Source organism: Strongyloides ratti, scaffold srae_chrx_scaffold0000002 (assembly GCF_001040885.1).
Source record: "Strongyloides ratti genome assembly S_ratti_ED321, scaffold srae_chrx_scaffold0000002".
Lineage (NCBI taxonomy): Eukaryota > Metazoa > Nematoda > Chromadorea > Rhabditida > Strongyloididae > Strongyloides > Strongyloides ratti.
This window is the reverse complement of record NW_020171510.1, coordinates 3513149-3531332: the sequence shown is the minus strand read 5'-3', so window position 1 is coordinate 3531332 and position 18184 is coordinate 3513149. Positions and strand designations below refer to the sequence as shown.

The window sequence follows — 18184 nt, the reverse complement described above, 5'->3', positions numbered from 1 at the left end:
AATAACAAAAAAAATTAATGTAATGGTAATTTAAAATTTATAAAAAAAATTATACCATTTACTTTGTAATAAAGAGAGAGATTTTTATATTAACTTTATACTTTTAATATTACAAGTTATAATAAAAGATTAAATAATAAATTAGAAAATTTTCTATTAAAATAATATTTATTTTTTTAAATACATTATTCTTATAATCATTAAATAATAATACATCTGGAAAAGATGTATTGTTTGTAAAACCTTTTTATTACTTACATAACGATAAATTTTACATCATTATAATGATTTTAATTTATTTTTCTTTTTATTAATTATACAAATACTATATTTTAATCAAAAGTTTAGTATTTTATCTATTTAATTTATATATATGAAAATGGTTTTTTTTTATCTTTAAAAAATAAATTTAACTAATGGTATATTATAACTTTTAAGAAAAATAAAAACTATCAAAATATGTATTGAATATTATAAAGTTATGTTTTAGCTCAATTTGTTGATATCTTTATTTTGATTATTATGATTGACTGAAAATAAAATATTACTTTTAGATTTTGAGTAGTTCTTTTACTGATATTACTCAAGTTATTAAGTAAAGTTAAAAAATTCAACAAAAAAAAATAAATAATAATTTTAGAGTAAAAATATAAGATAATAAAAATTATTTGCTAAAATAATGCAACTTTAAGACTTAATATTAAGATAAGTTTTAAAATTTTGATTTATTTAGTTTTTGATTAACTTTTATTCTTTATTTAAATTTTAATATTTTAATACCTTAAATGTATAATAAAATTTAAATAAAAATTTCTTTTTAAACGTATAAAAGAATTATCTTATAAATCTATTTATTTAACATGTTGGTCTTTTACTAATTTTGAGTATATTTAGTTATTTAAAAAAAGATAAAATTTATTGTCTTCTCCAATTACTATTATTTTCTATAAATCATATTTTTAAATATTTATTTTAAATATCACATTAGGTTATAAAAAGTTAAAAATATATGAATACTTTTACTTATAATTTACATAATTTCTAAATAAAAAAAAAATTACTTTTCTTTTTAAAATATTACTACAAATTATTTAAAATATTTTTCGGAGTTTTTATAATTATTATATATTTACTTATTTATTGTAACATTTTCTTGTAGTTAATTTACGAAAAAATGGTAATTGAAGTTGTGTCCAAGGAAAAAAAATTTATAACTAAATGTGACACTTAAGTTTCTATCATCATCATTAGATTTACGCATTCCTAAATTTTAAATGAAATAATTTATTTTCTCATATATTTATTTATTGTGCATAAAATTATAAGTTTATAAAAACATTAATTAGTATATTGATATATTTACATTAATGTGATATAAAATACTTTTACGAAAAAAATAATAGTATTTCACATTCCCCATAACAAAAACATCATCTTATAAAAAGCTTATTATTAATTTAATTTTACTATTTTAATGACTATATTAGTGTAAGATATACAATATTTTAATTAAAAATCATATTACTTGAACTGGTTTTTAATAAACGGAAACACAGAAAACTATATTTATTAGTTTATTCTTTGGAATTTTCTATCTATATTTTGTCTTTAAAAGTTAAGTTCATTAATTTTAAATTAAATAAACTATACATATTTACATCACTCAAGTATAAATACTAACTTTTTTTCATTTTCAATTATATTTAAATATCAAATAATGAATTTTCACTTAAGATTATTAATTACAAAATAAATTTTAATAGTTATATTTAATTATCATCCTTTATTAATGTTTTTAATAGAAGCTTTTTTTTTCCATATAATATTTATTATATAAATATATTTATCATCATTATAACATGATTTTCATCGCCTTATATTAAAATTATGTTATCCTTCAATTATAACATTATTTATAAAACCTAAATTTATTTTAAAAGATATATATATATATATATATATATATATATAACCATAATATATATTATTTATATTTGTGAACTAATTAATTCTAAATAATTTTATAAAGAAAAAGATTATAAACAGCACTATTTCTAAATATGTTTTAACGTTATTAATTAATTTGTTATCAAACGGTAACAATTAAAAGAATCTGTCAAATAATTTCTATCGTACTTTATATAAATATCATTTATACGATACACATATCTTGTAGCGTCAAGGCAATTTAGTTTTCAAAAAGAGATCATTACTATATAGTGATTAGTTAATGGAAAATTATATCTATGCTAAATATCTATAAGTGTTATATTATTTCTGCCAAACATAGAATGTGTAAGGGGCTCGGTACTTTTTTACGTTGCGCAATTGAAGCATATTTATTACTTAATGATATAAAAATAGTCGTTTTTGTGAAATATTTTATTACAACAATATTAGATGTGACTTCTTTTTATTAGAATATATTATAGTTTAAAAAATTAAACAAAATATTTAATTTGTCTTTTTTTTTTCTTATCAACATAAACAATAAAATAAAATTAATTATATATAAACAATTTCTTTAGAGTACAGTTACCTAATTATGACTTATTAATCTTCATTAACCAATTATGTGATACTTATTTTAGATTATTAATATATGGTAAATACTATTATCTTTATCTGTAACTGTGCGGTTGGTATCATTTTTATGAATATATATAACTGTCTAAACTTAACCTTTTTTTTTGCCATAATTGTCTATAACATTTTCATAACAGCAGTAACTATTTAGAAGATAGACTTATTATTAACGCTTTACCTTGTAACAAAGATAAAACTGTTGATAAAATATTTACTATATTGGCAATAACCACTTATTAAAGAAAATCTTATATATATAGTCTTATTAAAAAGAGAAAAATTTTCATCACCACATAATCAATCAGGCATGTTGTGATCAAGGTATAATTATATATCTTCTTTAACCATATCTTAATATTTTAACTATTTTAATTTATATATATATATATATATATATATACTTTTAGTAATTTATTAAATGTTTCTTTTCTTTATTCACACAATGTCATTTTCTTTTATTCATTTATTATATTTATATATTATTATATAAATTATGTAATTTTAATATATTTATTAAATTAAGATATTTGTTTAAACAATTTTACAATTTTTATATTTATTTAATGCACGTTACTTTATTTAAAAATTCTAGTTGTAAAATTTTTTTTAGAAAGTAGACGATGCTGCAAAGGCGGCTTGCCTCATTTCTTCTGGTAGCTTACATTGTAATATGTGTAATATCTATTTTAACACTAGCCAATCGTCATCAAACTACTCGTAATAAGCATCATGCTACAGATCAAGGTAAAAAAAAACAAACAAATGTTTGATGATGCATATAATAAAAAATTTTAAATTAAAAATATTAAAAAAAAAAATTATTTGCAAATATATATATATTAATTCTTTTTTTTTTTTTAATTTAGAAATTCATATAAGTGTTTATCCTACTGAAATAGTTTCACGTGATGGAAAAGAAGCTTCATTTGAATGTCGTGCCCGAACTTTTGATAATGCATATTATCCAGAAGTTAAATGGACTCGTGTTGGAGGTCCACTTCCATCATCTGCTTGGGAAAGTAGTGGAAGATTAACAATTAATCCACTTTCTGTTGAAGATTCTGGAAGATATGTTTGTGTTGCAACACATGAAGGAAAAAGAGTAGAAGCATATGTTAATCTTCATGTTCAACATTATGGACCACAAGCATTACAAACAGAATATAATACACCATATCCACAAAGAGGAACATGTATGAGTAATGAAATTAAATGTGGAAATAATGATTGTGTTAAAAATGATTATGTATGTGATGGTGAACCAGATTGTGGTGATCGTGCTGATGAAGCTAATTGCCCAGCTACTAAAGTATGTGAACCAAATGAATTTAAATGTGGTAATGATAGATGTGTCCAAAAAATGTGGTTATGTGATGGTGATGATGATTGTGGTGATGGAACAGATGAATTAAATTGTAAAAAGAAAAATCCAGGAGAACTTTGTGAACCAACAGAATTCAAATGTGCTGATAATCGTCAATGTGTTCCACAAAGTTTCCAATGTGATGGTACAAATGATTGTCAAGATGGATCTGATGAAGTTGGTTGTGTACAACCAACAGTTGTTCAACCACCAGAAACAAATAAACAAGTACCACAAGGTAGTACATTCTCATTAAGTTGTCGTGCTGTTGCTGTTCCAGAACCATATATTAATTGGCGTTTAAATTGGGGTCCAGTATGTGAACCACCAAGATGTTTACAACATTCTGAAGGAGGTGTAGGAACATTAACAATTCATAATGCTCAACCATTAGATCAAGGTGCATATACTTGTGAAGCTATTAATGTTAAAGGACGTGTTCTTGCAACACCAGATTGTATTGTTCGTATTGTTAATATTCCAGCTCCACAACCACCACCATCACTTCCAAGACATCAATGTGATCCAATTGGATCAGCTACAACATTTGCTGATCCACATACTGGTGTATGTCAATGCAAACCACTTGTTACTGGACCATCATGTAATCAATGTAAACCAGGATCATATCATTTGACTGAAAAATCATCTCATGGTTGTCTTAAATGTTTCTGTTTTGGTATAACTGATCAATGTACTTCTTCACGTTTGTATAGAACAAAGGTAAGTTTATATATATTTATTTAATGTTTTGTAACGTCTTTGTAAATTTTTTTTTATTTTTTTTTACTTTTATGTTGTGTTGTTTTTAGAATTATTCTGAATGTGTAAGTTAACATATATAATAATTGTTTGTTTTTACTTATCATATTTATATAACATTAATCCTTTTTCCTTGTACTTTGTGCTTTAAATTATTTTAATTTTTATATAAATGTATATTTTTTTTTATAGGAAAAACTTTTATTTGATAGTGATTCTGAAGGAGTTACTTTAACTGATAAAAGTGGTATTCAAACATTTAATGAACACAATTTTGATTTTGGAAAACAAGGATATCTTACACATTATGAAAATGACCAAGGTCATGAAATTAAATATTGGAAATTACCACAAAGATTTTTAGGTGATAAAGTTACTGCTTATGGTGGAACATTTAAAAGTCATGTTCAATATACAGGACATGGTCATCCAATAAATGAACCAATTCTTATATTAAAAGGAAATAGAATAACACTTGTACATAAATTAAAACCTGGTGTACATATTCTTCCTAATGAACCAAATGTTGTTGAAGTTGAAACATATGAAAACAATTATGAACATGAAACTGGTCAACCAGCTTCTCGTGAAGATCTTATGATGGTATTAGCTGATTTAGATCATGTTCTTATTAGAGCAACTCATGCTTATGGTCAAGATTCAACTAGTTTAGGTGATGTTAATTGGGATATTGCTGTTGATAGAGATACTCAAGGTGAATTTGCTTTAGAAGTTGAACAATGTAGATGTCCACCAGGATATATTGGTACATCATGTGAAGACTGTGCTCCAGGATATGAACGTTCTCATCAAGGTCCATATCTTGGTACATGTGTTCCAGCACAACCAAGACCACCAGTTTGTTCTTCTGGTGCAGTTTCACAACATTCACAACATACTGGATATTGTCAATGTAAACCACAAACAACTGGACAAAGATGTGATCAATGTTCTGCCAATAGTTTCTATTTATCACCAGCAAATCCACAAGGATGTATTCCATGTTTCTGTTCTGGTGTTACAAATCAATGTTCAAGTAGTTCACTTAGACGTAATACTGTAAAAATTGAATATTTACATGGTGATATGGATGATCTTCAAATAACATCACGTGATTCTGTAACTCCACTTGTTCCTGGATCAGCTGCTTTAATTGAAAATGGTGCTATTACTTTCTCAAACTTTTATGAAGCTCGTGGTCAAACATTATATTGGAAACTTCCACAAAAATTCCTTGGTGATAAAGTAACATCATATGGTGGATCATTAAGATATGCATTTAAATTTAATTGTAGAGGTAGTCCAAATACAGATCCAGATGTAATTATTAAAGGAAATGGTATTACACTTCATCATTACTCCAGACAACAATTTCATCCAAATAGAGAAAATATTATTGATGTTAAAATCTTTGAAGATCGTTGGTCAAGAGTTGATGATCAAGTTGCTACAAGAGAACATTTATTAATGGCTTTAGCTGAATTAGATGAAATTCTTATTAAAATGACATATCTTACTGAATGTACTGATTCATCATTAATATCTGTTTCACTTGATACTGCTGATAATTATGGACCTGGTTTAACAGCTTTAGAAGTTGAACAATGTGTTTGTCCACCAGGTTATATTGGTACATCATGTGAAAAATGTGCTCCTGGTTATACTAGATCAGGTGGTGGTCTTTATTTAGGAATTTGTGAAAGATGTGAATGTAATGGACATGCTACTGAATGTGATAAAGAACATGGAATTTGTCTTAATTGTCAACATAACACTGAAGGTGATAATTGTGAAAGATGTAAACCAGGATTTGTTGGTGATGCAAGAAGAGGAACTCCATTAGATTGTCAACCAGAACAACAAAAACCACCATGTGAATGTCATAATCATTCACCAAGAGGATGTGATTCATATGGTAGATGTTTATTCTGTGAACATAATACTGAAGGTTTCCATTGTGAAACATGTAAAAAAGGATTTTATGGAAATGCAACAAATGGTACTCCATATGATTGTAATTTATGTCCATGTCCAGGAGCATCTGATTGTTATGTTGGTCCTAATGGTCAAGTACAATGTAGAAATTGTCCTGCAGGTTATTATGGTCCACTTTGTAATGAGTAAGTTTATTAAATATTTAATATAAAATAAAATAATTTTTTTTTAAGATGCGCCCCAGGATATACAAGAAGTCAAAAGAGTGGTGGCCGTGATTGTGAACCAATTGGAAGAATTCATGAAGATCGTATTGAATTTGTTCCATCTCATGAAGGTACGGGAACTCGCACTGATTCATTAATGTCCTTATCTAATGTCCATTCTAATAATCGTCATTCTATTCATTCAGCATACAGGCCTTCACAAGCGTCATATCCATATCGTGCACAAAAACAACAAAATGTCGTCTTTGTTTCAGAACAAGATTCTAATTTTGTATCTGTAACTACTACAACTAACAATCCTCGTATTGCTGCTCGGCCTGGTCAAAGAACTCATATACGTGTTGGTGGGCCAAGACAACGTCGTAATCGTATTCATGTTCATGGTCGTTCTTCTAAAACATCCAGAAGAAGAATCTAACAAGTTATAAAGCTTTAATTATAATAGCTTTCGACGATATATGTATTAGAGTATTCTAAGTAATAACCATCTTTACACACTCACCAATTATATATGTTAAATCTACATTTAGAATAGCAATCATATCATCGGTTTTTATTGTCTTTTTATATATCAATGTTTTGCCTTAACACACAAAATAATTATAATCAAAAAAATTGCTTTTTTGACTTGAAGAACTTTATATAAAAAAATTTATTGCACTTTGTTAGCTTTTATAATGTTAAATGTAAAATTGTCTTTAAAATTTTTGCACTTATTATTGTCAATATAATATTTGACAAAAATTTTTATTTTCACTACCATATTAATTGTTATCTTGGTACTTTTATATATCTAAATTTTTGTGTTTAAAAATAAAGTTCGCAATGTCTTTATTTTTTATATGTGTTTTTAATGTTTATAATAAAAGATAAATATATATATTTAATAATTAATATTTTAATATATTTAGGTTTACGTGTTGAAATTGAAGAACCAAAATTTTTACAACTTACCCAAGGCCAACGTGTTAAATGGAATTGTCGTGTAATAGAACCAGCTCCAAAAAATGTAATTGTTACATGGTCAAAAGTAGGATCAATGCATTTACCATATAGTGTTCAACAAATTGGAAATAAACTTATTATTGAAAATGTTTCACCAGAAGATGCTGGTCAATATAGATGTACTGGACAATCTGGTAGTATGATTGCTACAGATGAAGCTAATTTAATTGTTATAAAAGGTGAACCACCTAGACCAATTGTATCACCACCAGAACAAACTGTTAATGAGGGTGAATCAGCAACATTTACATGTACTGTTCCTGGATTAGCAAATTGTGAAGTTAGATGGCATAAAGAAGATGTTGGTGGACCACTTCCACATGGAGTTTATCCACATGGTGGTACACTTCGTATTCCACATGCTCAACAACATCATATTGGTAATTATATATGTACTGCTGTAAATCAATATGGTTTAGGACAATCTAATCCTGGAAAATTAAATGTTGTTAAACATAAAGTACCACCACGTGTTGAACCACCAATTCTTAATGTTGAAGAAGGTGAACCAGCTAGATTTAGATGTTGGGTACCCGGAAATTCAAATGCTGTTCTTAAATGGACACTTGCTGATGGTTCATCACTTCCACAAGGTGCTGAAGAAAATAATGGTTATTTAAATATTTATAAAACAATTAAAGGTGTTCATGATACAAATTATTTATGTGTTGCTACTGATCCTAGAAATCCATATGAAGCACCAGAACCAGCTCCACTTGCTCGTTTAAATATAAATGAACCACATGAACCAATTAGACCAATTGTTGATCCTATTGAACAAACAGTTCCTGAAGGTACATCAGCTAAATTCCGTTGTTGGGTTCCAAATCATCCAGAAATAAATGTACGTTGGGCTCAAAAAAGTGGAGCACCAATACCTCAATCAGCAATTGATAGTAGAGGAGAATTAATTTGGAGACAAGCATATTCAACTGATGCTGGAGATTATATATGTACTGCATTTGATCCTGTATCACGACAAAACATTCCTTCTGATCCAGCAATATTAAATGTTGTTGCAAAAGCTATTCCACAAGAAGCTCCAAGAATGGGAGATCCAGAAATTGATCCAGTTGAACAAGTAGTTAAATTAGGTGATCCTTCAAGAGTTAAATGTCATGTTCCTGGTACACCAAATGCTCATTTAAGATGGCAAACAGCTGATGGACAACCACTTCCACAAGGTGTATATGATGATGGAAGAGGATTACTTTATATATATAAAATAGAAAAACATCATGAAAATCAATATGTTTGTCTTGCACAAGATCCAAATACAGGAGAACGTAAAGAATCTGTACCAGCAAAAATAAAAGTTGATGAACCTGTTGAAGGAAAACCACCTGTACCAACAGCTTCTCCACCATTATTAGCAGTAGGACCTGGTGAACCAGCATCATTTGAATGTGAAGCTGAATCAGATACACCAGTTAGATTCCATTGGGGATATCTTCATGAGAATGGTCATCTTCCTGAAGGTGTTCATGCTGAAGGTGAAAAATTAAATATTAAAAATGCAGGAGAACATAATGTTGGTGATTATATTTGTACAGCTACAAATGAATTTGGTAAAGGAGTTGCACCACCTGTTAAACTTGAAATAACTGAAGAATTAACTCCACCAACAGCTAGAGTTGAACCAAGAGTATGGAATGGTAAACCTGGTGATATGCATAAATTTAGATGTATTGTAACAGGAATACCAGCACCAACAATTGAATGGACTGGACCAAATGGTGGTGAATTACCAGAAGGTATTGAAGTTCAAGAAAATGGAGCATATTTAGTATTTGAAAATGGAAAAACTGAACATAATGGTGAATATACTTGTACTGCTAAAAATGAAGTTGGTGAAGCATCAGATACTGGTATTGTTAATATTGGTTCACCATTAATTGTTCGTACAAATCCACCAGGACCAAGAATTGTTTTAACTGTTGGAGAACCATTAGAAATTAAATGTGAAGCATTTGGTGAACCAGAACCAGAAGTAGAATGGCTTCATGATCCAGGTCCAGAACGTGGTGATTTACCAGATGATTATATTCCAGTTACAATTTCTGAACAATTTATAAAACATCCTGGTGTTGGTTTAGGTAATTCAGGAAGATATACATGTAAAGGTAGTAATCAAATAGCAACTGCATCAAAAGATATTTATATTGAAGTTGTTGAACCATCACAAGTAGCAACTGTTGCTATTCTTGGTGGATCTACACAATATCTTGCACATGGACAACAAGCACGTATTGTTTGTACATCAACTGGTAGTAATCTTGTTGATAAAATAAAATGGATAAATGTTCATACAGGTGAAGAAGTTGAAAGTAATGGTGATGAAGGTGTTCTATTTATTGATGCTTTTGATAATCATCTTGCTGGTGAATATAAATGTAATGGGTATAGAAATGATAAAGAAATTGCTAGTGCAACAGTTACTCTTAAACCAGATACAGAAAGAAATATTGATGTTATACAAGTAGAAATTGCACCACCAAATGTTCGTGTTGTAAGACAAGGTGAATCTGTTGTTCTTGAATGTGTTATGCATGGAGATAATGATGGAAAAATGAAATATAAATGGTCACAATTAAGACGTGGAAATTTAGTTCCAAATATTAAACATACAAGTCAATTAATTATTAAATCTGCTGATAATTCTCAAGATCATGGTGTTTATAGATGTGAAGTTCTTGATGAAGATGGTGAACTTGTTGGATCAGCATATACAGCAGTAAGTGTTGGTCATACATCAGATGAACAAGCTTCTATTTATCCACTTGAAGAAGAAAGTGATGGTGAAGTTGAGTGTCCAATATTTATTGTTCCTGGATCTCATGTTGAATGGAGTAAACAAGATGAAAGTGAATTACCAGATAATGCTCATGTACAAGGAACAAAATTAAAGTTTACAAACTTTGAAGAAGAAAATTCAGGAATTTATATTTGTAAAGTAACAATGGAAAATAATAATGAAGTTGAAGGTTATGCTAAAGTACAAATTTATGTTCCTGATACTGTTATACAGGTAAGAATTGAACAATCAACAGATAATCCAATACTTGGTGAAAGAATATGGTTTGATTGTATTGTAACTGGTGATAATACAGCAACATTTGAATGGTCTAAAGAAGAAGCAGATCATTTACCAGAAAATGCTCATGTTGAAAAAGGAAGACTTGTATTTAATGAGCTTACCAAAGAAGATTCAGGAACATATTGGTGTCAAGCATTAACAAAAGATGGAATGTTACGTTCAAAAGCTGTTTTAAATATTGGAGAAGTTCCTGGAAAACGCAAGCGAAAACATCTTATCCCTAAAATAAAAACTAAGAGAAATTATTCTCATAACCTTCGTCCAGTCGCTAAAATGATGAAGCATGATGATAAAATTAACAAAAAATATTTGAAACATAAAGATCATTCTAACAAATTGCATGCTACATTTTCAGAAACACACAAAAAATCAAATGACATTGAAGTTTCACATAAAGAAAAAAAACAAAATCACTTAAAAAGTAAGCATTATTATTTGAATTCAGCAAAGCACGGTGAGGAAAGTATTTCCCATAAAGAGAATAATAATCATTACAGAGGAAATAGAAATATAAAGAGACATCATAACAAAGAAATCTTTGGGGGATGGTTTGAATCAAGTTAAGAAATTTACAAAATTAGAGAAATATCCTTTTAAAAACCAGTGACATTTTCTCTATACTTTTTTTTATATAGATTATTTTAAATTACACTTATAACTTTACTTTCTGTATTTAGATTCACCTAAACGGATTATAATTTTTAAACTTCTACATTAGAAAATATTACTTTCTAAAATTGATAAATTATGTAGAATACATTAGTCAATATTATTCATAATTTTATATATCAAACAATTATATTTTTAATATCTTATCTTCAGTCAAAATTATTATCTTAATACAAAATATATGCATAAATTAAATTTATGCTAAAATAAATTTGAACTGTCATAAAATTTAATTCTATACAATGCATGTATTTCACTAAAACGAGAAAAAAAAGCTTTGTAAAATTTCACATTCTATCATTAGTAATTTTTTTTTTACTATAATTATATGTCAGTTCCTTCGCAAAACTTTATTTTATCCGTTTAAAATTGATAAGTCAAAAAAAAAATTTTTTTTTTATATCTAATTTTATTGTTTTTTTTTCAACAATGGAAAATATTTTTTTTTTGTAATATGATTTGTAGCATGAAAGAGAATGTTTGCCAAGATATATATACAATTTATATATATATGTAACTTTTTATAAATGATTAAAGTTAATTATAAATTTTTATTAAATTTTATACTAAATAAATTTGTCTTTGTAATAAAAGTTTAAAAAATTTTATGACCCTTATATTTATTATCATTATATACTTATTATTTTTTTTTTTATAGCTGGTGAAATAAAAGTAATCATACAAAAAGGTAACAATAATAAATATAATATAAATAAGAATAACTATAATAATGGTAAAATTGTAATTAATGAAAAAGAAAAAGATGATAAAATAATTGAAGTTAAACCACAAGGAATTGTTAGGCCTGCAGGAACAGTTGTGCAATTATATTGTGGTGAAAATGGTTATTCAATAATTGATAAAAAGAAAAATGAGAAAAAAAATGTTAAATGGAAAAAAGTACATGATACAATGCCTTTTAGTTATAAAATTGATAATAACGGAATTTTATCAATAAATAATGTTAAAATTAAAGACTCAGGTTTATATGAATGTATTGAACAACAAATTAATGGTAAAACAATTCCATCAAAATATGTTTTATTAACAGTAACACGTAAGTAAATTAATTTTTTTCTTTTTTATTGAATCTAAAAAAAAAAAATTAATATTTAGAATTAGTACCAAGATTTGATGGAAAATCATATCTTTCACTTCAACCAATATCACCAGAACAATGGCGTGATTTAAATATGAATATAACTATAAAACCATCAATAAAAGATGGTATTATATTATATGTTGAAAAAAATTCTGGACAATATAATAATCCTGAAAACTATCATGAAATAAAATTAAAAAATGGAAAAGTTGTATATGATTATGATATTGGAAATGGTAATGTTAATATAACAAGTAAAAAAGAAATACAATTAAATGAATGGTCAACAATATCAATAATGAATGATGAGAATATGGCTAAATTGATAGTTAATAATGAAAATGCTATAATAGCTGAAAATGATGGACAAAAAATTTATGAAAATATACCTTCAAGTAATTTAAATATTGGTGGAAAAGAAATTTCAACAAAAAAATTAACAAATGGTAAATCAAATGATGTTGAAAATTATTTTGTTGGAAGTATAAGTCAATTAATAGTTAGTAATAGATCATTTGATATTGGATCAAATGTTGTTAGAATACATGGAACTGTTCAACAATCAAAAATATGTTCACCTAATCCATGTAGAAATAATGGACAATGTCATACAGCAAATGTTTTAATGGGATTTATTTGTCATTGTCGTGAAGGTTATATAGGAAATTATTGTGAAATAAAAAATAATATTTGTAATGGAAATTTAAATTGTGAAAAAGGAATTTGTTCAATGGTAGATAATGAAGAAAAATGTATATGTCCATATGGACGATCAGGAAAATATTGTCAAATAGAAGATAAAAAATTTTTAGATACTTTTGTTGAATCAATTCAATTTAATGGAAAAACATCATTTGTTAAAATACCAATAAAGAATAAAAATGATGATTATAATATTCAAATGAACATTAAATTTTCAAATTTAGATGATAATCAAATTATTGCACATATTTCTGATAGCGGAAAAGAAAAAAACAAAGAATATATTAACATAGCAGTTGAAGATAACAAGTTTTCTGTTATTCAAAGTACAAAAACTTCAAAAAAGAAGAAAGTTGACAAAACACGATTAATTAACGATGACATTCATAAAATTGAACTAATTAAAAAAAATGATAAAATGATTGTGATGATTGATGGAGATATAATATTGACGGGAAAAACTAATGATATCAAAAATGAAATATCATTATTAGAAGAAAAAAATGGTTATATTATCGTCGGCCAAATTCCACCTGGTTTATCTAGATTTGATTTAAAAACATTTTCTGAAATTGATAGTTCTAGTTTAGAAACATATTCTAATGTACCATATGGATTTAATGGTTGTCTTGTTAATATAACTTATAATGGTAAAAATATCCCTACTACTGATATTTTAGAATATAACTCTGGTGATATAAATAAATGTGAAACAAAAAATGATAATAATTTATTTAATGTTTCCTTCCATAATGATGTTAATAATATTTTAAATGAAAAAAATAATTCTATACAAACTATATTAACAAGTAGTAAGACCCTAACGATTGAACAAACACAAAATATTTCTAAAGATGGCACATTATTTAATGATAATTTTAAACCAACATTACAAAATGATACTTATTCTGATATAAATAATTATAGATTACCTCAAAGTGGTGAGACTGATGATAGTGTTGAAAATGAAATTCCTAAAAAGGAAGGAAATAAAGGATATGAAAAAGATAATGATAAAAGTATTTTAAATACAATTAATAACAATATTATAACTACAAAAAATACACCTTTAATTCATAAAATTGAATGGATAACTACTTCAATACCAATAACAGAAATTACTTTAATAGATAATATAACTAAAGATGTAAGTATAGAAGAAAAAAAATCATCTGAAATTGGTATGATATTACCAACTGATAGTTCGAGTACTGAAAATACTAGTAATTATATAGAACCACCATATAATAAAAATATTGAGGAGTATGATGAAGAATATATTAAAACAACACCACATTTTGATATTCCATCAAATGTAGATTCAGAAGATGATATAACAGAAGAATCATATAAACATATACAAGTAATTGATCGTTGTGAACATGATACATGTGGTAGCAATGGTATATGTGAAGAAGTCAATTCAACACATATAGCATGTTCATGTAAAATTTCATTTGATGGTCCTCGTTGTGATATTTGTATGTTAATCTTTTATTATTTAATATTTCTTGTTACCCTTACTTTATTTTTTTTTTTTAATTTTTAGTTAAACCAATTGAATATGCTGCAAAATTTAATGGTGAGGCATTTATAATGTTTTCTCCAGAGGAGTTTCCACACTTAACCTCTGAACAGATAGAAGTAATTGAATTGAGAGTTAAAACATCACATAAATATGGTGTGTTGTTATGGCAATCTGCAACATATGTATCAGGTGAATATCCTACTGATTATGTTTCATTAGGCATAAGTGATGGATATTTAGTATTTTCATATGAACTTGGTGGTGGTGCTGCTAGAATTATATCACGTGATATTATTTCTGATGGCAAAGAACATTATATTAAAGTTGTAAGAAAAGGTCGAAATGGAAGTCTTTATGTTGATAATTCTCCAGTCGTTAAAGGTGAAAGTAGTGGAATTTTGGCAATGTTAAATGTTGATAGTTACATATACCTTGGTGGATTACCTAGACCAATTGAAATGACAGGTGAAATATTTTATGAAAATTTTAAAGGTTGTATTGCTGAGTTATCATTTAATGGTGATAAAATTGGTTTAATGGAAAATGCTGTTGATGGACAAAATGTATTACCATGTTCCGAATGGCCTTCGCCTTATGTAAGAAAACGATGGTTTAGAAATAGAAAATATAAAAATTTATAATTTTAATATTCATTTTTTTTTTTAAATATATATTTTAAAAAAAAAAATTCTTCTAAGTTGCAATATTTTTTAATTAAAAAATATTTTTACAAAATTTTCAATTGAAATGACTAATTTTTAATATTAAATAAATTAATTTACTTATTTTTATACGTCATTAAAAATTAAATCTAGGAATAACTTTTCTAAAACAAGTTTTTTAAAAAATTTTATTTATATGTATATATACTTTAAAATACATAACCTTTGTATAGTAATTGTTAATTAATTAAAAAATTGTACTAGAGTAAACATTTCTTATACATTTTCTTTTATCAATTATTTATATATTTTTTTTATAATTTTCATAATATATAACATAATGTATAATTTAATTCTTGATAAAATATATAGTATTTAATAAAATTATATTAAATAATAAAGAAATTAATTAAAATAAATATTTTTTTACAATATATTAATTTTAACTCTTAAACTTTTTCTTTTATTTATCAATTAAAAATGTATTTGTTTTTTTATCAAGATTATTGTAGAATATAAAACAGGTTTATGCTAAGCACAAACATTGAAATTTAAATATAATTACAATATATTTATTATGAATCATATTCATGAACAATATACATATATATGTATAAGTTTAAGCAGAATAAAATAGTATTTGGTATACCCTAATGATAACATCTTACTAATAAACGCAAAATGAATTCTTTAAAATTAATAAAACATTTATATATTTAAATAGATAAATTACTAATTAAGTATCTGTTTCTTATATTATTTTTAATTGAATTTTTATTATTTAATTAATAGATGTATTTATTAAAATTAACTATTTTTATTTAATATCATTTAATTTTTACTTGTGTTTATTTATATCTTCTAGTAGATCAAGCTTTATTTAACTGACAAATTATGCTTACAAACAAAATATGATTAATTTTTAAAAAAATTGTTAAGACTTATGTATAGTTTAATGTAAGATAATAACATTAAAAAAAAAGAAGAAATTAAGCATAAAAAAGGCAAATTTTATTTTCCAATTTTTTTATATCATTTAAACAGGATAAAAATTTTACTTTAAAATGCTAATTTTATTATTTTAATTTTATATTTTTTAGTTTTTTAGATTTATTATTTATTTCAATATAATGAATATTTTTATGTTGAGTAAAATTTTATTATTTATTACAATAATAAAGTGTAGGTTATAAAAAGTAAATTTATAATTTATTTTAATATTTTAAATTTTAGCAATTAAATGTGAGTTATGTGAATTAAATAATAAAGAAGGATATAAACTTCAATTTGGTAAAGATAAAAATGAAACAATTAATTTTACCCTTTCATTAAATGTAAGACGAAATGTAAATATTTGGTATGCAATTGGATTCGGAAGATCAATGGTAATTTTATTTTTTTTAAAATTTATTAAAAAATATAACTAAATATTTAGATGGGTGGTCTTGATATTATTATGATACGTATTTTTAATGGAAATGTTTATGTTACTGATGAATTTGTAAATGGTTATACAAATCCAACTCCAGATTTTCAACAAGATGTTACTCTTCATAATTATAATTATGTTGATGGTAATTATATTATTCATTTTTCAAGACCAGTAAAACCAATTGATACAAAAAATAATATACCATTAAGAGATTGTTTTAGATGGAATTTTGTAATGAATCCAGGAACTGTCTATGACTTTAGAGGATCTATCTCTAAACATCCAGGAAAACCACTTGGTACTCTTGTTTGTCTAAGCCAATGCTTAATATAAAGATATATACTACATCAATTAAAGTTATTAATATATGAGAAAATAAAAATTCTGTTAATTTTAAAGCAGTCTTTTTTACATAATTTTTATAATAATAATTCATTTTATTATATCTTAAATGTTATAAAAATATAATTTTACAAGAAAATTTTTTTTAATATTTTAAATAATTACGGATATTAATTTCTTTTTCTGTAATTTAAAAAAAAAAAACATTATTATTTTCAGATTTAAATATAAATGATCAATTTTATATTATATATATAATTAAGTTAAAGAAAAAACAACAGTTATTATATATTTTTATATATTTATTTTATCCTACTCTATTATTTTACAATTAAAACACCTTTACCGTTAAATATAATTATAAAAAAAACAAAAAATTATCTTTATTAAATAAATAACATGTTATAACAATATTCTTTACTTTTAATTTTTTATATCCCTAAGATAATACGGTATTATTTAAAAATATATATATTTGATAGACTAAAAATTAATCTAATTTTTTAAACAGAAAAAAATTATAATTAAGTGTTTTCTAACTATAAAAATCTTAATTATTTTATTTTAAAGTACTCATTATAAAAAATTTATTTCTCACAGATTATATTTGAAAACATTTATTTATCTGATTCATTATTATATCATTCAAAAAAAAAATTATTATTTTTTTTTAAAAAAAAACATTTTTAATTAATATATATATATATACTTAGCAACCATTAAATAATTTTGTATATTTACAAAAGAAATAGTTATATTCTTGAAAAAGATA

General features: G+C 25.0%; 3 protein-coding genes across 3 annotated transcripts; all 3 read left to right on the top strand.

Moving 5' to 3' along the window:
- Positions 1-3206: 3206 nt before the first annotated feature.
- On the top strand, positions 3207-11539 carry SRAE_X000175600 (Laminin B type IV domain and EGF-like, laminin domain and Low-density lipoprotein (LDL) receptor class A repeat and Immunoglobulin subtype 2 domain and Immunoglobulin subtype domain and Immunoglobulin-like domain and Immunoglobulin I-set domain and Immunoglobulin-like fold domain and Laminin B, subgroup domain-containing protein; the record flags this gene model as incomplete). The annotated part of the gene is made up of 6 exons (XM_024652573.1): positions 3207-3330; positions 3453-4672; positions 4762-4776; positions 4904-6831; positions 6880-6983; positions 7785-11539. The coding sequence occupies 6 exons, from the start codon at positions 3207-3209 to the stop codon at positions 11537-11539; spliced, it is 7146 nt and encodes a 2381-aa protein (XP_024499226.1).
- A 1017-nt stretch (positions 11540-12556) lies between these two features.
- On the top strand, positions 12557-15617 carry SRAE_X000175500 (Epidermal growth factor-like domain and Laminin G domain and Concanavalin A-like lectin/glucanases superfamily domain and Insulin-like growth factor binding protein, N-terminal domain and Concanavalin A-like lectin/glucanase, subgroup domain and Immunoglobulin-like fold domain-containing protein; the record flags this gene model as incomplete). Its single annotated transcript, XM_024652562.1, has 3 exons — positions 12557-12701; positions 12761-14929; positions 14998-15617. 3 exons carry the CDS (start codon positions 12557-12559, stop codon positions 15615-15617), a joined length of 2934 nt encoding a protein of 977 aa, XP_024499225.1.
- Positions 15618-16738: 1121 nt separating this feature from the next.
- Positions 16739-17403, top strand: SRAE_X000175400 (DOMON domain-containing protein; the record flags this gene model as incomplete). Its single annotated transcript, XM_024652551.1, has 3 exons — positions 16739-16820; positions 16872-17023; positions 17074-17403. Coding segments are annotated over 3 exons (564 nt in total), but the record flags the coding sequence as incomplete, so codon positions are not given.
- Positions 17404-18184: the final 781 nt, after the last annotated feature.